Raw genomic sequence first — 24458 nt, 5'->3', positions numbered from 1 at the left:
TACGCGAAGCTTGCTGACATCCTTCTCCGAGGCATTCAGGTGCCCCACGTAGTGCAGCGGAAGGTTTCTTGCGAAAACGAAGCTCCGGAGGGACTGAATCATCTGCCGGGCCTCCTGTGAGGGCAACGTTGAGGTAGCCTGCCCTACCACGTCATCACTGGCATCATCGCCGTCGTCATCTGATGCAAACATGTTCACGACGGTCGCTTTATCGGTTAGAAGCACTTAGTTTCCAAATCTATAGCCGTGTAACTTTCTTTTCACCAGCAACATCACGCATTGCCAATGATCAGCGGGCGCATCAGCCATCTTCTGTTTCAGTGGCGAGTCAAACCAACTGTTGGTCAAACAAGGCTGAGAAACCGCGTGGCCAGGAACGATTTCGACGCAACCAACAAAGACGAATGCGAGTGATTAAGCTGTTTGCAGAACTGCACTGAATGAGGAGCCAGTGAGCAACATGCAAGCAATCTGCGAGCAGCGCAGTTGGTGCGGTCCATTCGTGTTTCGGAGGGTGGGGCAGCTTCTCACTGTTATAACTGATGCATTGTTAAAACCGGTACCGTTATAAGTGGGTTTGACTGTACTTCTATCATGTCAACGCCAACTACCTTTTTGAGATGATCATCACGTGTTGATTAGGATGATGATTTCCATACTATGGCACATACTCACAATAGGGGATTGGCCAAGAAGCAAGCAGTACACTTAAAATAAATAAGAAATGAAGAAATACAAGCCAATACCAGAGTTGTCACATTGTGTAGCACGGGTGCACGAGAGCACATGCGTGTGCATAGTTTTTTTTTATGCCAAGACGCAGGAATAAAATGGGCAAATTTATAGCATTTCATTACTGCTTCCCGAAAGCCTTGCTTCACACATAGATTCCAAAATGTGCGTTGGATCTGTATAATTTTTTCTAACTCAGAACTTGCCTTCAAATGGCATGCTGGGAATGTGCAATAATGAGCCTTTTGAGACATCAACTCTGCGTGTCCTGCACACACATTCAACAAAATATTTGTGCACTGTACGAGAGCCAGTGAAAAAGTTTCTGGAAATGTGCTACGTTGCTTTGGCAGAGAGTGGCAAGCTACTTGCCCGCTACAGGGCACTTCTAGCATCACTAATGAGCTAATCCAGATTTTTTTTGTTGATAATGGTACTCATTCACACCATGAGCTTTTGTAATCTATGTTGACAGTATTTTGCATTGGCCATGCTAAAAAAAAGTTGAAAGAACAAAGAATGTCAATGGCATTTTGCTCTAGACTTGGAAAGGTACCAACAGAGGCCCATTGTATGCTGCAGTAAGCATTTGGAGATGAAGACATGGTCCACAGCCATACTTATGAGTGATTCATCCAATTTGAGAGTAGCAGAATGTTTATGGAGAACAATGACAGCTCTGGAGGCCCTTTAACTGAGATAACCAATAAGAATTTGAAAAATCCAAGAAGAGATTTAAGAAGACAGCTGCTTAACCAGTAAGGTTTCTGAAATCCTTGAGTTGCCATATGGCAACTGCCACCGAATTTTTATGGTAGGATAGGGAACGTGCCACATCACAGTAAAACTTGTTCCCCATCTTCTCACAATGAAACATGAGGCGCCTCAAGTACAGGTGCGCACAGAACTGAAAGAACTTTAAGAGAATGATCAGCAGTTCATTTCCAATACAATTACCGCTGATGAAACATGGGCAAACAATTACAGTTGACTCTCGTTACAACTGCCCTGATAATCTGACAAAAAGTTTCTGTCTTATCTGAAGTCCGTAATATCTGAGACACCTCACTCCCTAAACTTTCGTTGCGATGTCTAACAACTCTAGCGAAGAGTGAGTGACGAATGTCCAAAGTAAAAAACGAACAAAAAAAGTTGCACATTCGCCCGAGAGGTGAACCATTGATTGCAATAGCAAGCAAAATAAGCGTGGCAGCAGCAACGAGCTAATTGACCTTCATGCTGTCTCTTGCTTCAATGCGAACTAAACATCGAAAGCACAGTCCATATGAGGCTACCGGCACTGGGCGCACTTTGTCCATATCGCAGATCACTTTCAAGATACGGCACCCGCGCTGTTAACAGCAGCCACCGGAGTAGAATTCCCCTATTTCCCTCCCTCCGTGCCTCGCGCGCGAAAGACGGCACGCTTCCACCCCACTTTTCTCCCTCCTTCGCGCACAAGATATTGAGCCGCGATCGTCGGCTGACCCTCACAAGTCAACTGCCAGTCTGTGTCGACATGGCAAAAGTCCGTTTTATACCCCCGAAACACCGTTGTGGCACAGTCCGTTAAAAGCGAAATTCGTTGCATTAATAAAATAGGTAGAACAAACTAAGGCTGAAATATGGTTCGTTATATCCAAAAGATTGTTGTAACGAGCGTAGACTGTATATACCAAATCAAAGCAGCAGTGATCTCAGCAAAATACCTTGAATTTTCTAAGGTTGAAGAAGGCATGCCATGTCTTTTTGACTCGACAGGACTTATTCCCAAGATGCAATATTGTGTGTGAATATTCAAAAATTCTTACTACCTATTGATTATTGTATTTTTAATATTTGTGTTTATTTCAGAAACTAAGTAGTCAAAATTTTTCAAACATTCGATTCAAAGATTCAAAGCAAATCAAATATATTACTGGCCATGTGGGAGAAGAAGTGTATCTTTACTTTTCTTTCTACTGAATTTGCAAATGTGCAGACAATTTTTGTGAGAGCATGCTTGGCATGCTCCTGTCACTGAAATTTAGTGCATAAGGTAAACTTAGCCATCAGATAGGTAAGTTTTGTGGACAATACAGCCTCTCTGTGGCAAGAAGCACATATATGTGAACAGCGAGCAGTGAGAGCCCGACTTAGCACAAAAAAAAGCGTATGGGGGAGATTGCTGTGCAGAGAGCCCAACCAGAATAAGAATGCTTTTCTATGAAGTATAGGTCCACTGTGTTGACCCCCCTATAGAAAAGTCCATTCACGCAGCCTTACTAAGGAAATGTGACAGCTACTCACTAGATGCCCACCTTGGCCCTCAATGAAGCATATTGTCATCATCATCATCATCAGCCTGGTTACGCCCACTGCAGGGCAAAGGCCTCTCCCATACTTCTCGAACAACCCCGGTCATGTACTAATTGTGGCCATGTCGTCCCTGCAAACTTCTTAATCTCCTCCGCCCACCTAACTTTCTGCCGCCCCCTGCTACGCTTCCCTTCCCTTAGAATCCAGTCCGTAACCCTTAATGACCATCGGTTATCTTCCCTCCTCATTACACGTCCGGCCCATGCCCATTTCTTTTTCTTTATTTCAACTAAGATGTCATTAACTCGCGTTTGCTCCCTCACCCAATCTGCTCTTTTCTTATCCCTTAATGTTACACCCATCATTCTTCCTTCCATAGCTCGTTGCGTCGTCCTCAATTTAAGTAGAACCCTTTTCGTAAGCCTCCAGGTTTCTGCCCCGTAGGTGAGTACTGGTAAGACACAGCTATTATGCACTTTTCTCTTGAGGGATAATGGCAACCTGCTGTTAATGATCTGAGAATGCCTGCCAAACGCACCCCAGCCCATTCTTATTCTTCTGATTATTTCTGTCTCATGATCCGGATCCGCCGTCACTACCTGCCCTAAGTAGATATATTCCCTTACCACTTCCAGTGCCTCGCTACCTATTGTAAATTGCTGTTCTCTTCCGAGACTGCTAAACATTACTTTAGTTTTCTGCAGATTAACTTTTAGACCCACTCTTCTGCTTTGCCTCTACAGGTCAGTGAGCATGCATTGCAGTTGGTCCCCTGAGTTACTAAGCAAGGCAATATCATCAGAGAATCTTAAGTTACTAAGGTATTCTCCAGTAACTCTTATCCCCAATTCTTCCCAATCCAGGTCTCTGAATACCTCCTGCAAACATGCTGTGAATAGCATTGGAGAGATCGTATCTCCCTGCCTGACGCCTTTCCTTATTGGGATTTTGTTGCTTTCTTTGTAACAGGAGCAGGAGCTTGTAACAGGAGCATATTGTGCTCCTGTTATAACATTTAACACAGTGATGGGCAATCCGCTAGCGCAATACGCACCCGAATGGGACCAATAACTTGTACAGATCCTACAGGCAACAGGTGATGTGCTTTGGGCATAAGTATCACGATGCCTGCGTGCATTGCACTATACCAAAAGGTAGTATTCTAAACATATGGGTATGCGTACATTACACATCCTTAAAATTATAATCAAATTATTTAAGCAATCGAAGGTATCTTTTTCCCCTTTCACAACCCACTTTATATCGTGGTTGCATTATATTCTTACAAATGCATTATTTTGATGGCTAAATGGTACTTTGATGAATAAATACACAACAATGTGGATGGGAAAACAGCGTCACAGTAGCTCAAATGGTAGAACATCGCAAGTGTAATGCAATGGCATGAGATTGTTCCCCACCTGCGGTAAGTTGTTTTTTCCTCCATTTTCATTTCCATTAATTTATCAATTATTTAATTCAATTATTAAGTACAAGTAATTTCCCCTATGTTTTCCTTGATGTCATTGTTTGCTGGCTTCTTATATTATTAATAGAAATTGGGCCCCTAGGTTAACACCATTTCTTCTCGTTTATTACATAACGAGGGTATCGAATTCGGCAACACTGATGCCTTCAGGTAGCATGTGTGGATTTATTGACCAGTTATCTTCGCCCCAAAAGATCATGTACTCGTGACACCTGCGGCAGAAAGGATGTTTCACATCTGCCGCCAAGGATTGCAAGTGGTGGCGCTGGCTAACACTCCCAGGGTTAGTTCTAGTAGTGACCCGCCGTGGTTGCTCAGTGGCTATGGTGTTGAGCTGCTGAGCACGAGGTCGCGGGATCAAATCCCGGCCACGGCGGCCGCATTTCGATGGGGACAAAATGCGAAAACACCTGTGTACTTAGATTTAGGTGCACGTTAAAGAACCCCCGGTGGTCGAAATTTCCGGAGTCCCCCACTACGGCGTGCCTCATAATCAATAAGTGGTTTTGGCACATAAAACCCCATAATTAAAAAAATAATAATAATAAAGTTCTTGTAGTGGATGGGAAAACTAGGCTGTGGTAGCTGAATTGGTAGAGCATCACACATGTAATGTGAAGACCTGGGATCCTTTCCCAGCTGCGCAAGTTGTTTTTTCCTCCATTTTAATTTCAATTAATTTATCATATCTTTAATTAAATTAGTAAGTACAAGTAATTTCCCCTATGTTGTCCTTGGCGTCATCGTTTGTTGGCTTCTTATGATAAGAGAGATCGTGTAAAATACTCAATTTTCCAAATTAACAAGCTCTTACTATAATGGCTTTACTAGTCTATTTTTTACTGTTGGCAACATGTTCCAACAATTAAAAAAATTATGAATAAGTGCACCTAAACATTATTACTTGATGTTCGATTCCACACTCAAAGTTAAGTGTTCAGAAGCATATATTGCTGGGTTAGTCGGTTCATATTGCTGAGTAGACCATAAATATGATCGCTTTGGCACAAACAAGGAAGGATGGAAGGGAACAAGGTGCTCCCCTTGTTTCCTCCTATCCTTAGCTTGTCTACACCAAAGCGATCATATTTATGGTCTACTCAGCTAAGTAGTCATATCTGAAAATTTTGATATTCACACACATCCCTAGCAAACAATTATCAGTGTTTTCCTGCAATGTCCTGATGTACCTTGGGAACAAGGTTTCCAGCAGTGCCTTGAGATTCTGCTTCATGACAATGCACTAGCCTATTCCTTGCTCACAGTACGCAAGTTTTTAGCATGTGTAAAGATGGCCATTGTTCCCCACCCTCCTTATTGTCAGACTCTGCTCCCTGTGATTATATTTTCCATTTACTAAACTGAAGACCAGGCTGATGGGAAAGCACTTTCATATGACAGCTGAGATTCAGAGCTTAGCATGAGAATCAGTAAAGAACCTTGCACAATATAGCATTGATGTGCACTTCCAAGCCTTGAAATCTTCACAGGAGGAAGGTATATCCACACAGGAGGAAGGTATTTTGTAGGAGCTTAAGTCAACAAAGAGATTTATTAACTGCATGTACAGCTTTTAATAAATTAATTTCAGGGGGCTGCTAGATATTCCCTGGCAGACAGTGTGGCAGTAATGTTTCCAGAAAATGTGCAATCTAAACAATGCAAGGAAGCAAAACAAAATGCAAAACTTGTAAGCAATTCACATACCTTCTTGTCGGAGCGCTCGACGATGTTGCGAGTCTTGTCTTTGTCTCGGTCACGTAACCGGGCCGCAAACTCATCTCGCTCCTTGAGATCTCGCAACCGTTCATCTTCTGGATCAGAGTCCCAGTTAGGTTCTTGTTTCACTTTTACCCCATCACCACTACTGCTGGCAGTTGGCCTGCATAAAAGGACGACACCATAAACGTTGCAAAGCGTTGTATGCAAATAGTACATATTTATGTGCAGTTCAACCTCACAACAGAAAACACTTTCAGGTCAGTGGTGATGTGAAAGCAAACGTGAAATTTTATGTACATGGTCACAGAATCAGATATAGTGTAGACTCGAGCAAGCCTATAGAAAATGGCAGTTCAGTCATTGCTTGGTTTCTATGGTGTCAGGAAAAGTGGCAAAAAACCAGATAATGTCTACGATACAAGGATATGACAAGATAAACATTGCCAGTGTTTTGGCTTCGATTCACAAAACTGCGCCACAAGTGGACTGCCATATTTGATATGTGTTGCAGCTTGCTTCAACCTGGTGTTTCCCAGAGAGCATGCCTTTGGACAACAATGGAAGTGTTGGCAAGCAAGTACAAACTAGGGGGCACAGGTGTTGGAGACCCTGTTCATGGCCTTAAAGTGCATGCCATGGAGCTCTATCAAGCTGAGTGGCCTGTGGTCTCCGGTAGTGCTTTTGTCATGATGGGCAGAAACAGGGCTGTGCTGTACAGGAACTGCGAGAACATACCTTTGCCTAGGACAGTTGTGGACCTAACAAAAGATGGGAAAGAGGGTTTCCAGCCAAACCTGAGGAGAGGGCCTGGGAAGAGTAAATTATATATGTGCCGAAACAACACCTTTTCAATAAACCAGCTGCATGTATGAGTGGCCTGCATCACCTCTCATCAACAGCCTACGAGAGCTGTCTTCTTCAAAAGCTGTTCAGAATGGACAAAGGGGCTCTGAGCCACACTCTTGGGGCGACACCTCTTTTGCCCAGAATATCACAATACTGTCAAACCTCAATATAATGAACACGGATATAACAAAGTAAACCTAAAATGTTTCTTGCCCATATCAGGGTGAAATGAATATGCTTATAATGAAAATCAGATATAATGAAGGTATTTATGTGTCAGGCACAACATCCTTATAATGTGATTCAACTGTATAACATATAGCCTTCTTACAATTTTTTGTGCCATTTCTATAGTGCTGTCAAATAACACAACAACTGTGCCAATCAAGATACATGTAGACCTCTAACCATTTTTAACCACAAGCCACTCCAATCACTGCAACAAGAAGCCAAAAAAGGGCAACATAAGCTCTCACTCACCTGTGATGTGCCTTATGTGTAACATCTCCACACATAAAACAGTGAGTTATGGGCGATAGCAATTTATACCGTAAATGTTGTCAACAAAGCGTTCACACGCACAGGTTTTCACAACCTCCACAGGTAGTCCGCAAGAACTTCTTATCTAAAACATGTGATGCTTTGCACAACTTTTACTAACTATAACCAGTTAAACCCTGCATGTAATACAAGGTTTCTTTCCAAAATTTGGCATGCACAATTTCCTTTACATATATTATATTTGCATAGCAAAACTTTGCATGTTATTCCGTGCATTTAATTACAGTTTCAGCTTTGAAATGTGATACGAAGATGCACCACCTAGTATCAGCATTGTTACCTGGTACTGCAATAAAAAAGCGACACCATCAACAGCTACGCTGAAACCGGTTGTCACACCGCCGGTTATCACACAACTGACCCCGCTTATTATGCCTGACCACCGTCCAGTTCCCAGTTGGTGAGCTTCATGATGGCAGCACACCACAGAGACAGCAAGTTGAGATCTAGTTTGGATGCTAGAACTACCAGCAAAACTGATGTTGCTTGACCATTTGGTGTGATCAAAGGGAGGAGCTGTGGCTGGCAGCAGCAAAAAGAAGCGCTTTTCATGTGCAGTGGAAAGAGACCCAAATAAGAGAGCCTTCCAAGAAATCAAGGAGGATTTGGCATCCTAAATAAAGCAACAATGTACTCTTTATCTTGCTGGCATATTTTAAGGCCAATACGCACAGGATTACCTATTTTATGAGCAGCACTGGTTTCTCATTACGTCAGCACTCTTGCTGTGAATGCTTTTAAGAAATGAATGTTGAATGCTTTGGACGGCACTGAGGAGTACCTCTGCGTAAACCTCATCAACAATGCGTCTGAGGAGAGTGAGAGTGAATGAGCAGGAAGTGCAGCTTTAAAGGGGCATGAAACCCAATTTTCGACCAGAATCTGTATTGTGCGAGGTAATCCTTGTGTGTTCAAGAACATGGTGAAATTTTAGGGCATTTGAGCCAGCACATAATTTGTAACCGAATCTTTTATATTACACTCAAATGGCCTACAGTCGAGCAACACTGGCACATTCGCGAGCCTTGACGCTACAAGCTGCATACCTGCCGAGCGAGCATGTATGTTCCAGCGAAGAATCAGTGTTTCAGCTGGGTGCACATGCGGGAAACTTCTGTCTTGTTCAGCTTACCATTAGAATTTTTCAACTTGCAACGGCTGAAATAATGCTACCGCGGCACCTACTATGTAGTGCTGTGGGGTGCCAGAGCGAACGTAGCCAGGAATGCTCCGTATTGTACTTCAGGTTCCCCAAGAGGCCCGTCAAGTGTAAGGCTTGGGAAATGAATGTGGGCAGGAAGGACTGGCACTCATTTGACGCTTTTGTTTTGTTCTTGGAACACTTCACGCCAGACAGCTACAGCGACGGTTCGCGCCTGCTCGCCGAGTTTGGGATACTCGTGAAAAAGCTGAGGCTGCGGCCAGGCGCGATGCCAACCATGTTCGTGCACCGACCCACCCAGCAGGCAGTGCCCCAGCCAAACATAAGGCTTGCTATGTTTTTAACGATACTGGGTGCAATAAAGTATGTTCCAGTAAAGGTTCAGCCAAAGCATACATCACGGTAAATCCTTGTGCCGCGGACAGATATGTGCGGGCATTTTCTTACATTTACCGCATGCAACTACAGAGGAAAAAAAAAGAACTGGTGGGAACGTACGGCAGCTTAACAAAATTGTAGTTTTGTTGAGTACAGATTCGACAGACGTGCACGCATGGAATGCATGCTGGCAAGAAATCTACGCTAGTAACAATTTGCATTATGCGAAGTAGCACCAGACTTCGTTTTCCGCAAACGGCTGGCTATGCAGTGCTGCATGCATTAAATAACAGTGCGGAAAGGCATCAGCAGCATTTCGCGCAACACTAATGTCGCCATCTTGTGTTGACCACGCTTGTTACATTGTCTTCCTCCATGGCCTCCAAGATATGTGTGCGCTGGTTTTGTTTATGGCTGGCGCATGCATGTCTTTGAGGCCATGTTTCGTCACTGAGCTGGTGGCGATGACGTCAACGTCAAAATCGGTAGCGCCATCGCTGGTTCTGCTCAAACATTCATCGTTTGCTTCATTACACGAAGTTGGCATTGTAGAAGACATGGCACACAATATCTGCAACAAATACGGCAACAAACAGCAGCTATGCTCTGACGTCATATGGTGCAGTGGCTGATTTTGTAGGAGACGATGGCTCGGTTAAATGCAGCAAATGACGTCACACATGGCCTGGTATTATGGCGGTGGGTGCCAGAGGGCGGGTCTTAGAGCTGGCGAGTTCTAGCTCATATTTTGAAACTTTTACCGCCCAGTTTTTACACGCGTATAGCCATAATAGACCTTCTACTACAATTTCTCGTGGAAAACCACAAAGTGTTGAGTGACCGTATTCTGCCCGCTTTAACGAATCATTCTGTTCACTAGGCTATAATGTAACACAAAGGATAAACTAAAAGAAACTGACACACATGTGTGCCAGTTTCCTTTGTTTTGTTCTTTGTGTTACACTTTAGCGCAGTGAACAGAACAATGCCCCACTAACTAGTCCCAGTCAAAGCCTTATTGAGGCTTTGAGGCTTTAATAAACAAAGATTATGGGAGTAAGTGTTTGTTGGATGTATTATATGCGAACAAAACTTCTTTTTCCTTTCTGTCGTGTCAAAATTACTTTTCCTATTATATATTAGGATTTTTGCAGTACAGTTTCCAAATTCTAGCTGGCAGCAGTAGTCATTTACCTATGAGCTAGTGCAGCTTTGCCCTTATGGATTATGCAACAGTACTGCGAACAGCAAATAACCACTGCAGAAAAGTTATGCGGGCCAAGAGGTGTAATAATACAATCACAGATAATGCCACAGTCAAGCCAAGCCACGTAACCATGAAACAAAGACACAACGCATGGGCCAAATCTGCACTGTGTTTACTGCACAATACAGATTCAGCAATGTAACTTTCTACAGAAACCGTAAAAACAATGCTACAACAACCAATAGGAGCTAACCAGTAATATAACATAGCTCACAGAGCTTAAGTGCATCTGAAAGAAATCTCAAATCTAGTTTTACAATTTGTCCTGTGAACAATGCAACTAGGTGCATCCCAAGACAGCATGCTGTAGGGCACAAAATGAATATGGGACAGTGGAAGACAATTGCTGCATCCAAAATAAAACTACAGCAGAGTATGCCACAAGAAAAACTCGGATGAAATTCAAGTCATAGCTAACCCCTGCAATCTCAAACATGCTTCGACTTGAAGCTCCTTCTCAGCTCCACCAGATAGACAATAGCATCGCCCCTTGACTGATTAAGACACAGATTTCAAAAACGCTGCTTCTTGACTCCTACAACAGTGAGTAGCTTGAAAAATGCATCTACAGTCTGCTGCATTTGCGTAGTCACTATGAACGCCTGGCAACAAAATTTTCCTTAAGGATTACCATACAATGTCACTAAAGTGCAGTTGAAGAGAAGCGCTTCAAGTACTGTCACAGTGAACATGTTCACTGCAGCAGCCCTTATTTGTCTCGGTCCCTGTGTGTGATGGTCTACCAGTAGGTAACTTGTCATATTCCTCTGGTGCGTCGTGATCCACCGGTGAGTCACAAGGATTTTGTGCTCCTTTGAAACTTCAATGTGGAAAGGTGGCACCATGAAGCGTCAGATTAGATGCAACAAAAATTTTTCCTGTCCATTGATTTCTAGCAGAGATGTCACTTGTGCATGGCAGAAAATCCCTGCACAGCTGCACAGGGAGTATAAGTGCCATGGCCCACCCAGGACTCACGCCGCAGTGAGCATCTTGATGTAGTGTCGAATAGAGAAAGTTCTTTAATACAGGGCTAAGTGGCAAAATATTTTGAGAGGCTCTACAAGAACTGATGGCACATAATTCTCAAACGTAATGCACAAGAGATTCAGAAGGTAAACAAAAACACGTAGTGGAAAGAATTATATTATGGGGTCACATATTTATTACACCCGGAACAAAATAAAGTTGCAGGGATCACTGGTTCTCCCTCGATAATCTTGCTCTTATGAAAAAAAAAAAAAAAAGAGAATGATGCATTTATACAAGGAAATCCGACCACAACACTTCTTTATTCATGCAGAGAAAGTCTGCATAAGAGTATGACACTTGAACGAAAATTAAACCTGCTAGAGTTTTTTAATGTCTTCTATGTATTCTCTATTGAACTCAGTGTTGGTACACCCCCCCTCCCCTAAATAAACTTTCCACAAAAATGCAACTGCTGCTCAAGCAAGCTTTACAAATCACACATGCATGACTGCGGCACAAAAGCAGCACTGGTACAATTTTGGTTAAAGCTGCAAAGAAGCAAAGTAGTCACATGCGATATGGTATGGAAGGCAACAGCTCACCTCTCTTCGTCACTTTCATCATCTGCTTTCCGGCGGAGATGACGTTTCTTTGACGTTTTCTGCAAAACAAACAAGCCTCCTGTTTCAATGTAACGCCTTATAGCAAAACTGTCTCCACCCTCTTGGCAAAGAACAGGCAATAAAAGAACACATAAAGAAAGGACAAAAAACGAACACCACGTCAATTTAGAATAGTGCTGTATTATTTCAGAAGTTGATTTCCATTGCTTTGGAATAAGAAGACTCACTGCCAGCAGATCAAACTGGGACCAAACCTTTCTTCATTTCTGAGGCCAATCCATGGTCAGACAATGTTCGTGCAATGTAGCCAATCTCACAGTGCCATTATTTCTAACTGGCAGGAATATTTTCCATAATTTGCAGTTTGACAGTAAGTGCAATGCTTTCAAATGCACTGTCATCATTCCTAATTACAAAACAACTAGTCTAGAGATAATACTGTCAAAAATCTATGGCATTACGAGAAGTAGAAGCAAGAGTTTGGCACAATAGTTCTGCAGAAACCCGCAAGGTGGAGAGAAGTAATTAATAAAGGGAAAATCAGACATCCTTGCCACCAGTGTTTTGTTTTTGTTTCTTTTCTGGATTGCCACACCTCCACTTACGGTGAGGCTGGACTATTTGTTAGCATTCCAGAAGCATAATCTGTCAATCCAGTCCAACATAATAGTACTTGTTTTTAGTGTCTCTTTATTCCGAGCCTGAGAAGCCATTTCCAGTAACAAAAAGAACATACAATATAAATGTGATGCACTTATTATATGCAAAGCCTGTTATTATTTCTTTGTAGACCTCTACTTGTAGTAGACAAAAGTGCAAACACCAAATGAATTCCTAAGCATTCTACAGCCAGAAACCCCCTATGTACAAATAGTCAAACCCAAAAAGCTAACAACAGCCGTTTCTGGCCAGGGACAGGCACTTTCAGAGCAACCACAGGGATGAAAGTTGATCCTTGGCAGTTAGGTAACAATGCATTTCAACATAAGTAGTAGTCTTTAGGTGAATCTTGCACTTAACTGTCATTGGTAGATTCACTCCATTTCATACTCAGCAAGCCATGCTTAAAAAAGCTACGCAAGTAGTCCAATCACGTAAGTCTTACTGCGCGTGTTTAGCAGTGCAGCGGTTATTGATCTGCCCAATGCTTTCTACGGAAAACCTACTTCGTGTACTATAACAACTATAATTTGTAGACTTGAGGTTACATCAAATCACATACTTATTTACTTATTTTGCCCTCAGGGTTTGCACATTACAGAGGGGAGGGGCATATTACAGACCAAAATTGGAAAAACAGTTGATACAATAACAATAAGAAGCATGAACAATCACCAGATTAATACAAAAATTAAATGAAACAGCTGCAACTAAAATAAAGCAGAGTAATTTGAGCATCTAAAACTAAAACAAGCTAAAAACAGAATAACAAATTAAATACAAATAATTAAGCAATGTTAAGCATGTTATTCAAGAAATCCTTAAAGCGCAATGTATCTATGATAGCTTTAGCTGCTTCTGGCAGCTGATTCCATTCGGAGGTGGTTCTAGATAAAAAATTGGATTATTTGTCTTCCGGTATTCGATGGGCTACAACTGTATATCAACATCTGCTGAAGGGCTAATGAACTTTTCAGGGAACTTAAAAGCCATCTCTTGTTGAAATAGAGGTTCAGTGCTTATGCTTTTGGTAAAGCACTCAACGTAGGCATAGAAAATTCGGCTCAGATTGAATGGGTTCTCAGGGTATTTAGTCATTTCAAGCGCCTTTGTTATCGACATTGAAATTTAGCTGTCAAAATAAGTAATCTTCACATGAAAAAGTATTTGAAGAACAGCAAAGAAAGTCACAGTGGTGTAAGCAACGAGCATAAAAATTTCAATTGGTGCAAGTATGAAATTTTCAACTCGGCTTGCTGAATGGAGCAAACCATTATTATTCAGTAGTCAAGGACTGTGGGAGACTAAAGCACAAATATCTGTGCACACTAACACTGTGTTACAAAAACAATTAGTTACAAGGTAGGGCACGAAAGACCGGCATGAAAGCCTAGTATGACAAAGCCCCATGGAGTGCAAATTTTTGAACCTTTGCAACTCATTAAGCCGACTGTCACCGCTTCAAATTTTGGAGATTTTTGCTATTTGTGCTGTATCAAATTATTAGAACATTATTTACAGATTTACTGTTCACAAAAGTAATCTTAACTCAGACAACAGGACTGCACTGAATTCAACATCAAATTTTGAGTTGGAACAATATCAAGAACAAACAATAAAAAAAATTCCAGCAGGCTCTGGAAGGTTGGCAGACGTTTATTGTGCTGCACACACACACAGTGGTTTTATTGGTAGAGTCGCAAATTGATAAGAAGGACATGCTTAATTACTTGGACAGCTTCGTAGCACTGCCACTTGTGCCACAGATGCAGTGTACAAGGATGACTGAAATTACGGATGTCCTTCAGCAAGCTCTTCGATGTTTTGGACTTTGCCTGAATGGCTGTGTGTTGACTCGGCCACCAATATTAGTAGAATGAGTGATGTTTATGTTTTGATACAGTACCAGCACATCCTCAAAACTGAAAGTAGCAAAGGATGAGTCGATCCTGTAATTATCAACTATGCCCATACCACAAGGCAAGCCAATTCCAGCTGCTCAGGTATGAAGGCAGCCCTTGCAAGTGGTATTTCGTGTCATTGTATGCATCCAGAGTTTGTTGCTTCACACATTAAATAGCAACAAGATTTCAGGCAACTTAGTTGTCTGCTGTTATGAATTTTTGTTGCTCAGAACATTCAAGCAGCTTTGTATAGTGCCCCCCTCAATGTCTGCGCTGACAAAGGCAATGATAAATCGAAGCAATTTGGTGCTTGTATTGACCACACTTTTGTCTATATGTAGCGACGGCATGACAATGGTCAAAATGTGGACTGGCCAGGTCATGTGCAAGGGTATGTGCATGCCACAATACATTCATGAACTCTTCTCACTACTTGTGAAATAAAGAGACAACTACTCTTCTGTCCAATCTGCTTTTTTGGACTCCCAATAATTTCAACTTTATTTGATCCCTTCTAAGTCTGAACCAACCATCTATAATTTTATATGTATCATCTATCATGTCATAAAGAGATGGAAAATAATTTTTCGTTCACCATTTTGCAACTGTGGTTCTGATAAAGTTAATGTCCATCCACCTCCGTGGACTAATGCCCGAATGCTTTGAGAGACATGGTTCATCAAGTTTGTGGTTACAGAGCTCAGACTTTGATCTGTACATACGCAAAGACGAGGAAGTAGTCCATCCACTTGATGTTAAGCAAGAACATACGATGATGTCCATGGTGTTGACTTTACAATGTATTTCACTAAACATAATGGAACACTATGCCCCATTTAAGCACACTAAATGGTACGCACATTTCCGTAAGATAACAGGCATAAACTCATTGCTTCACAAAAACAGAATGCTGTTACCGAATGTTATGACACACACATACACATTTATGCATTGTCTAAGAAACATGATGCCAAAACACATTAATCAGCCTGGCTGCAGCCAGTGTATTTATTTGCAGGAACAGCAAGGAATCCTCACATTTTTAAAACAAGTTGCTTTCTTTAGCTGTTCGCCTGTTTTCTTGATTAGTGGTAGGAGGTTGGATTTTCAGTGCTGATACAAAAGCACCGATGCAAAGGGCGTGCACTCTCGTGCAACCGAGTTGTAGGCCCATTTGGCGTCGAATGCCCACTGCTCTTTTGAGGCGCACATGATGTCCACATATACTACCGCTACAGATGTGCCGAGTAACGAATCCGTTCTCTATGGAATTATGCAGTGAAACAACAAATGCTACCTGAATATCCCCACTGCAACAACTATATGCCTTCAAGCGTATAAACCCTTTAATTGAGTGTTAACCTTTCTAGAAGCATTTGGCTATTCCCTTTTAATCACTGTAGATGGCTGCTGCACAATCCTTTAAAAGCCTTAAGCATCCCCACTGCAACAAATATACGCCTTCAAGTGTATCAGCCATTTAATAGAATGTTCATCTTTCTAGAAGCATTTGGCTATTCCCTTACAATCACTGTCGATGGCTGCTGCACAATTCTTCAAAAGCCTTAATCATCATGCGAGTTAGCCACAGTTTCTGCAATGCACTGGGAATACGAAATGCCCCTTCTCTTAGCTTCCTTCTCCCATGGTCAACAGGAAGATATCAACAACATGAATGTAAAACAGCTTTTCTTTTTTACCTTCGTAAGAAAATGTCAACCACAACATTTTTGGCTGAAGTCACATATTAAAGAAGAGTGCAAGCACAGAGTGAAAGGGCAACATACTTCAAAGGGGTCTTGAACAAACCCTCGGGATTGGTGAAATATCATGGTCTGCAGGTAGCATATGCAGCTGTGAACATCTCAGCCAAGCTTTCTTGTCGTATGCGGTGCGTGAAGTTCGCAAGCCGAGCGCAAAGTCACTTTTCTCTTAAATGCTCTTTTCAACAGAAGCCTGCTCCTTCTGGACACTTTATTTCGTAATAAAGCAAATTCCCATATGTGGTTGCTATCGGTATCTGCTATCTGCTATGTAGTGTAGATACCGCGGCCGCCATGGGGTGCCTCCACGAGTCCACTGGCGATGCGCACTGCGGCTCGCTGAGGACAACCACATTTTGCCTATGTTTAGCACGTTGTATGCACCAAAATTGGAAGTCGTGGTGTCTACGTTAACATCCAAAATGAAATTTTAATTACGTGCCACGGTGACATTTAGAAGGCGGAGCGTTGTGGGCACGCTCCCACTGCGCCATAGTTTTCGCAGTGCAAGGCATCGAAGAAGGAACGGGAGCACGGCAGAGGCCGTGTTTGATTGCCAATAACTCCGCTTCTGCTAAATGAATTGAAGTACTTTTTGCGGCAAAGTATTTCTGAAATAGTCGATTTTCCCTTCAGATACCTTTCTCCACTTCAATAAAAAGTAGTTCAAGACTCCTGTCATGTGTTTAAACCTGTGTTGGTTTGTCTATCGGTACTGTATGACAGCACAAAGACATCCTGTTGAATCCTGTCTGGACAGACAGGATGCAACTAGAACTGTTATGTTCAGAGATGATGCCATCAGATGTATGTTGAAGAGAAGGACAGCTTGCTGCATTTAAGGAATGCAGAACTCATACGTATTAGAAAGACATTTTAGACAGCATGAAAAGCAAACACAAGGGGAAAATGACGCAGATTGTGTTTGTGTTATGTTTTTTCTTTAACTGCCCATAATGCCTTTCAGTAAGCACAAACTTGCCCAGTAACAAGTTCTCCTGAATGTCTAACCATATCCTCCACCGTGGACAACATGCCAAGAGAGACGCACCTTCTTTGTACTAGCTGTTGATGTTGCTTCATCGTCACTGTCAGGAAGCAGCGTGTACTTAGCATTCTGCTCAAGCACGTCTCGTATGGCTCGTTCACGGGCACGTGCTGGCTTCTCACGCTGCTCCTTGTGTGGTACCTGCATGCATAAAACACAGACAGTATTGTGCCAGCACCACATATAAACAGGGTTCAGGTGAAGTATCATGTTTTGTTTGGAATGTTAATCATGACCTTCTTTATCGACACTTTTTAAAAGTATCGTCCCACTACAGTTCTTTCACTTTGGGACCCTCGTCTGTATATTTCTCATGTAATTACTTCTTTTTTTGGAACGAATAAATCTGAATCTGAATCTGAATCTAAATTGTAACCAGTTCCCTATAGTGCAATAAAATTGATTGATTTGTGGGGTTTAACATCCTTAAGAAACACTGTTGCTATGAAAGGTGCTGTATAGAAGGGCTCTGGAATAACTTCACCCGCCTGGTGCTTTTTGATATGCACTTGAACTTAAAGTACACAGGTATTTTTGCATTGCGATGGAGGCAAAATGCAGCCACCATGGTCAAGAATCTAACCTGCAACATTGTGCTCAGCAGTGGAATGCCATAGCCACTGAGTCAACAACTCAAGTGTTCAGTGGAAAGTGGTGAAAAATTCTTCTCAAAGCACCCTAATAGGTTAATCAGCACAACCTAACAAAAACTCAGAACCCCATACCTCATTAACATTTAACACATTCAACTGGGGAAAAAATGACACATCACAGCTACCCACGTGTCTTGATATCATTACAAGGTGTAAAAGGGAAGCCATTGCTGGAAAACATTACTAGTTCTTTATATTGCAAAACCTAGATTTAAAAAGATAACTCCTTCAAATGTTGCACTTGTGATGCCTGTGAAATTAAGAAACTATTCCAGCCATGCTCATTGTAAAACATGAATTATATCACTATACTGAAATAAAACTTAATCTCAGGAGTGAAATGTGTCTGGCCATTCCAAGCAGACGTAGTTAGACATGTCTTATTAATCTAATTGATTCATAAGAAGTATGCGCCCTTGCAATATTTGCAATGTCTATATGACACCGACAACCTACAGCTAGAAATATAGACTGAATAATTACCAGCAAGATAAATAACCCTCTCATTGAGAGCGAGGTACCCAGAATGTAGCAGCTTGCTGCTGGTCAGACTGATAAAGTCGGATTATACTACACTTGTGCAACTCGCCCTCGACAAGATATAGACCCTTTTCACGACGATCCCATAGGCGCCGCCATGTCTTATCAGGTGGTGATGCATCCACTTCTTGCCTCAGCTGCCTTTTTTGCCTCCATATTTACAATGGATGTGTATGGCACCCCAGTGAGGCTCGGCATACCTCTGTTTTGGCAAATATCGTAGACGGTGACTGGGCGGACGACACGAAGCTTTGGCCACAGCTTCAGAGGACATGTAGACAATTTTGAAGCTTATTACACCTTGTCCAAATGGTGTGAGCAATTTGTACTAGAAGTAGGGCTAGAAATGTATTCCAAGCTGTCCAAACTTTCTGCTTCTGCATTAAATAGGGAAGAGTGTCTTTTGCTCTTTATTTTCCAATCACTTTGAAGCAGCGGTTTGTCATGTTTCTGACTCAGCAATGTTCGTAAGTGTGGTCACTATTTGATTGTTTATTTTCTGCCTAATTGCTCACGAGTGTTCTCAGTTGCGGCAGATTTGTTCTTGCCACACACAAAGGCTCAGAACATAGAAGTTCTGTACTTTCTAATAGCTTGTAGCAAAGACGTATTATTCCTAGTCACTCGCTTACTTTGTGGATTGTGACGAAATGTTCAGCGTCGAATATTCGTGTGCTGTCGGCGTAGTCTATCACCCATGCTCCGACACATTGATTCAAGAGCGCCCCTATTATTCACTTATTCTTTATACATGGCCAATAAAGTGGGCATAAGTTCGAGTACAAGTTGGGGTAGATGTGTGAAGATAACGTGCGAGAAGCTTACTATACCAGGAAGCAGCACTACTCTATTTGTCACTGTTTAACGAGCGGTACTCCCTCTTGCCAACATTCCAGAATTGAAGTCCTTTCTTTGGAAGTTAGTGACACAACGCTGGCTTATAAGTGAATATTTATATCCTCAAGAAAAGCCATGCATCGCGAAGGGCCGATAACACAGGCAGCCCTTGTGCAGTGGTCTGTGAACTTGTCCACACAGATTCATTCCATTCCTTAATATGCCAGTCACTATTGACAGCTTTCATGTGATGTCACCAACCCAGCTTATCACCATGCCAGCGCACCAGCATGGTAGCTATGATGGTGTCAGTGCAAGCCATCTTATTGATAGCTTTCAAGTGACGTCACAGACCCAGCTTATCACCATGCGGGTGCACCAGCACGGCAGCTAAAATGGCGTCTACAATGACATCAGTGCAAGCCACGCATTTTTGCAGCCAACTACCGCACACGTTTTCCCTCAACTATTCCACATTTTGCAGCATGAATGGAGCACAGCGCATTAGTGATCACTCAGTTGCATTTTCGACAGCTGATAGCATAGTAATAAGGAAGGAGTGGTAATGGTTTCACATTCGTGCGCTTTTGCTTGAGGCAACATGTGGCTTGCTGCCAAAGGCCCCATCTCGTTCCTCGAGAGCAAAATACTCTGCAAAACGGGTCTACAGCATATATGAATAGCTTGATTTGTTTTTTTAGCTTACTCTTTAAAGCAGTGCCCTGTCAGAGGCAGTAATTTAACCAAGTTGGTCTGCCAGACTGGGATCCTAAGTAGCACAAAAATACAAGGACAGACATAAGAACAATGGCACACGACACTATGTGTGTTTTCTTTTTTATGCTACTTAGGACCTCAGTGTCCAGTGAACATTCCATCCACTATCACAGACTCTATAAGCATACTGTGCACTCAAGAATTGCCATTTGACTGGTGAATGCTCGCAATATTTCCAAGGCGTGCAATTTTCTTTTCTTGCTGCATTTTCTTATGAAATTCACTGCAGCATCATTTAGAAAAAGCAACAGTGGCAGCTTAATGCAACAGTGCGCTAAAAAAGAAGAAGAAGGTGCCTGTTACCATAGCTATGCCTTTCTTGTGCGGTTTTGATGTGGTACCAAGAATGCGTGCTTGTTGAACAGGCATGCTCTTTAGTTGCAATAATGCTCTCAAATGTTCAAGCTTAAAGACACACCGATCACCGAATTTTACACATTATTTTTTCGCTTGAATCTGTAGTTGGTCGTGCGTTTCCAAAATCGCCAAAATGAGCAATCGGTTAGGCACATTCTGTGTATTTCTCATCCCAGACTACTCTTCACTAGTGTTAATTTTTTTTTTCTTTATGTGGCTGCTACATGCTGAAGTAAATTGTCACAAAGATCTTTCTTTCTTTTTCCGCGTGCCATGACGAGGTGCTGCATCTCCTACCGTTTATTTGCAATGAGCAACGACTCGCCTGCTGATGTAGTGACATGCACTTAACGCGTTCTCAAAATATTATTTACAAAATTATAAAACGAAGTTTACATGCGCATTTAATGCCTATGTCATGACACGTTCGTACAATGAGTCAACATAGAACGGGCACGGCAGCCTACACTCAAAGAAATTTACTTTAATCGAGAGAATTTCGAACGCCCGCCCGCCAAGGGTCAACATGTATACAAAGTACACAGCGTTTCATTGTCCAATGTATCATTTGTGAAGGCGATCATGGCATGAAAGCACTCGACAGCACTAAAACCATAAAAATACGTTACGTACCTTGTCCCACAGCTGTCCCACGAATCCGACGACATCGTCGTTAACAGAAATAGTGCCGGTGTCACGTATCTTCTCAACGAGGTCCTGTCGAGACGAACTCTTCTGGGCCATGTTAACTAGAAATTGAGCAACATAGCGATCGCTCAACCCCAAAATGGAGTGCAGCTGATCGCTGACCCACTGCTCGACGCCAGCCATGACGGGTTACAATATCGTTTTTAAAACATGAACCATAGCTTGCACGGTCGAGTCAATAGGCCGGTGCCTCGCGGCAGAGAAGTGCGTAGACGCTCAACGCGGCGACAGGACAGCACATGTCCTGTGAGCACAGGTTAGTTCTCTTGAATCAGGCAGTTGAGCTTTATAGATTGACGAGTTGAATTGGCACTGTGATCACAAAAATCATTTGTCGCTGAGTAGGAGTTCGCATGCGAGCTTACACATTGGTTTAAACATGGTTTTAAACGACATCAGCGCGTTTAACGCGCACCGCCATTTTGCTGAATGCGTTCTCCATAGCGTTGGGCCTGCTGGTTTGTTAACGATAAAATTACATTAAAGCTTAAGAGCACGTGGTTAAAACATATAACTTAAAATATCATTTCATTTACTAGTTTGTTGCGAATGCACCCGATGCATCGGATGTCTTTATCTCAATAATTTTCGTCCATAAATATGTTTCGGCATCAGCAGCTGCAACGCTATAGACACAACTTTAAGCAGGAGTATGGCTGAGTATGGCCGGTATGGCCATAGAATAAAGAACCGTGGTATGGCCAAAGTTGGTTCTTTATTCTACGGCATGGGCTCACTTTATACTACGCTACTACGCGTTAATGTCGTTATAAACTTTATAAACTCACATGCGAACTCTTATTCAGTGACAGCCTATGTTTGTGATCACAGTGTGATCACAGTCAAGTCGTCAATCGATGAAAGCTCAACTACCTCATCTAAGGAAACTAACTCTGGCAGAATGCGATGTTTGGCTAGTCGGTTCATGCTTGGCACAAGGAAAATGAAGCGGCAAGAAGGGACAGAAATGGTGCTCTATCTGTCCCTTCTTTCCGCTTAGTTTTCCTTGCACAAGAACGACATTTCAAACTAACCCTTGCTCCGTGTGACTTCATGTGCTATGATGTTTACGCACTTCTCGGCCGCGAGCCGCCGGCTCGACCGAGCAAGTTTCGAAAGTGATATCGTAACTGCATGGCTGCCGTCGAGGACTGGTTCAACAGCTGCACTCTATTTTGGGGTGGAGCGATCGCTGTATTGCTTAATTTCCAATTAACATGGCCCAGAAGAATTTGTCTCGACAGGACCTCGTTGAGAAGATATGCGACACCGGCACCATTTCTGTAAACGACTATAAGTCATCGGATTCATGGGGCAGTTGTGGGACAAGGTATACGCAACGTATGTTTACGTGTGACTTGTCGAATGTTCGTTTCATGGCATGACCGTGTTCACAAACGCTACGTTAAGCGGTGAAGCGCTATTTACTACATACATAGCTGCCCCTTGGCGGGCGTTACAATTTTCTCGATTGAAGTAAATTTGCCTGAATGTAGGTTGTGGTGCCCTTTCTATCTGAACTTGGCGTACAAACGTGTCGCGAGTCCTGACAGATGCATGGGAAGCGCTTGTATATTTTGTTTACAGCCAGTAGATTAAACATTCTTAAAACCTGCTAAGTGCACGTCAATTCATCAGCAATCAAGTCTGCTCTCTGCTGAGAAACGGTATGAGATGCAGCGCCTTGTCATTAGAGACGTGCTTATTTGCAACATTTTGCCTTGAGCAAGTTGCAGCAATAAAAAGAAAATGGATTTAACACAACTGATGAGTAGACAGGAAAGTGGGTGGCGATGGGTCGAAAAAGGCACAGAACATGCCTTACTGATTACACACGTTTAGTTACAGGTACACGGGGATGGGAAGGTTCAAAATTAAACAGTAAAGGTGATTATTGGTGAGTCAAGCATAACTGAGAGCAGTGTTGCAACTAGACAGGGCAAGAGTTTATAAAGCAGTGCCTAATTCCAGTTTTCTAAAGTCGCATTCGCTGCAATACGGTCGTGCTGTGCGCTGAAGCATACCAAAAGTAGCAAGGGAACACAGCCACGGAGGAGGAAGTGCCTCCCTTGTGAATGGCCCTTTCTTTTGTGTGTGTGAGTGTCTGTGTGATGTAATTTTTTCCCTCTTTGTGTAATTTCACAATGCTGCTGAAAACATTTACGTATCAGTTGCCCAGACTGACATATGTCCGATGTTTCTTGTTATTGTTGACGAAGAATTAACATTGATGCGAAGTGTGAAGACAGCATGGTGTCTTCTGTAACCATGCAACTGGTAATGACACATCTGTGTGAACAACAGTGTGGTGTCTTGTCGTGTTTCATACTTGCACATTATGTAGAACACTGCTTGATAAAAGACGCCTCAGTTTCAGGCATCACCAGAAGTCATTTGTGCACATTCAAGCATGCACATTGTGCTAAAGTCTACGCAACTATAGGCTCCTTGTCTGTGGCAATGTTCACTTTATTTATTTCAATGCTGCCATTGTCGTACAGGAGTGTGACAGTACTGCATGAATTTGCAAATGGTAATGAAGTAACATTATAAAATGTTCTTCATATTTATTCATTCTTCGAATAAATTTTAATTTTTGAGCTGGGCAGTGATTGTTTGGCTAGGGCTACGCCATAATGTTGCAGTCTAACATGGCTTTTGGCAAAAGGCTGTTGTGATAGAAAGGCGTGTATTGCCAACACAGCCAGGTGAACAATTATTACTTAAAGAAAACAGATGCCACTATTGGCAAGCTGACTAAATACCATGGCCAAAACACCACACTAACCCCCATATTAAGAAATGCATTTTAACTTGAAGCCCATGCTTGACTTGATCTAAATGATGCCTGGCGTGAACTTACCAAGGACACTTACTGCGTTTCCTATGGCGTGTTCACGACAGGCGTAATTTAGATCAAGTCAAGCATCCGCTTCAAGTTAAGATGCGTTTCTGAATACTGGTGTAAGTGCACATGCTTTAAAGTAGACAAAAGTGGTGAACAAAGTTGTTCATCTGCATCAGTGCAAGATTGAGGATGTTATGTGAACTACTCTCGCCAGAGGATGCTGCTATGTAGGAGGGTCTTGCATAGCACATTTCTCCAGGTCCTTGCCTCTAGAAATATGCTGGTGAGTGCAGTAGTGCTACAGGAACCAACA

General features: G+C 42.4%; 1 protein-coding gene across 1 annotated transcript in view; it reads right to left on the bottom strand.

Annotated features, from left to right (window-relative positions):
• l(2)37Cb (DEAH-box helicase 16 lethal (2) 37Cb) overlaps positions 1-21753 on the bottom strand; it is a 128416-nt gene extending 106663 nt beyond the window's left edge. The window contains exons 1-4 of the mRNA XM_075678245.1: positions 21223-21753; positions 17429-17566; positions 12030-12088; positions 6227-6401 (exon numbers count right to left, since the gene is read on the bottom strand). Coding sequence (XP_075534360.1) covers positions 6227-6401; positions 12030-12088; positions 17429-17566; positions 21223-21420 — 570 coding nt within the window. The 5' untranslated portion in view covers positions 21421-21753. The remainder of the gene's footprint in view (positions 1-6226; positions 6402-12029; positions 12089-17428; positions 17567-21222) is intronic.
• Between the last annotated feature and the right edge of the window lie 2705 nt (positions 21754-24458).

The sequence above is a fragment of the Dermacentor variabilis genome, unplaced genomic scaffold (genome assembly GCF_050947875.1).
Source record: "Dermacentor variabilis isolate Ectoservices unplaced genomic scaffold, ASM5094787v1 scaffold_18, whole genome shotgun sequence".
NCBI classification, from domain to species: domain Eukaryota; kingdom Metazoa; phylum Arthropoda; class Arachnida; order Ixodida; family Ixodidae; genus Dermacentor; species Dermacentor variabilis.
Note: the sequence above shows the minus strand (reverse complement) of the source record. Positions and strands in the feature narration are given on the sequence as shown.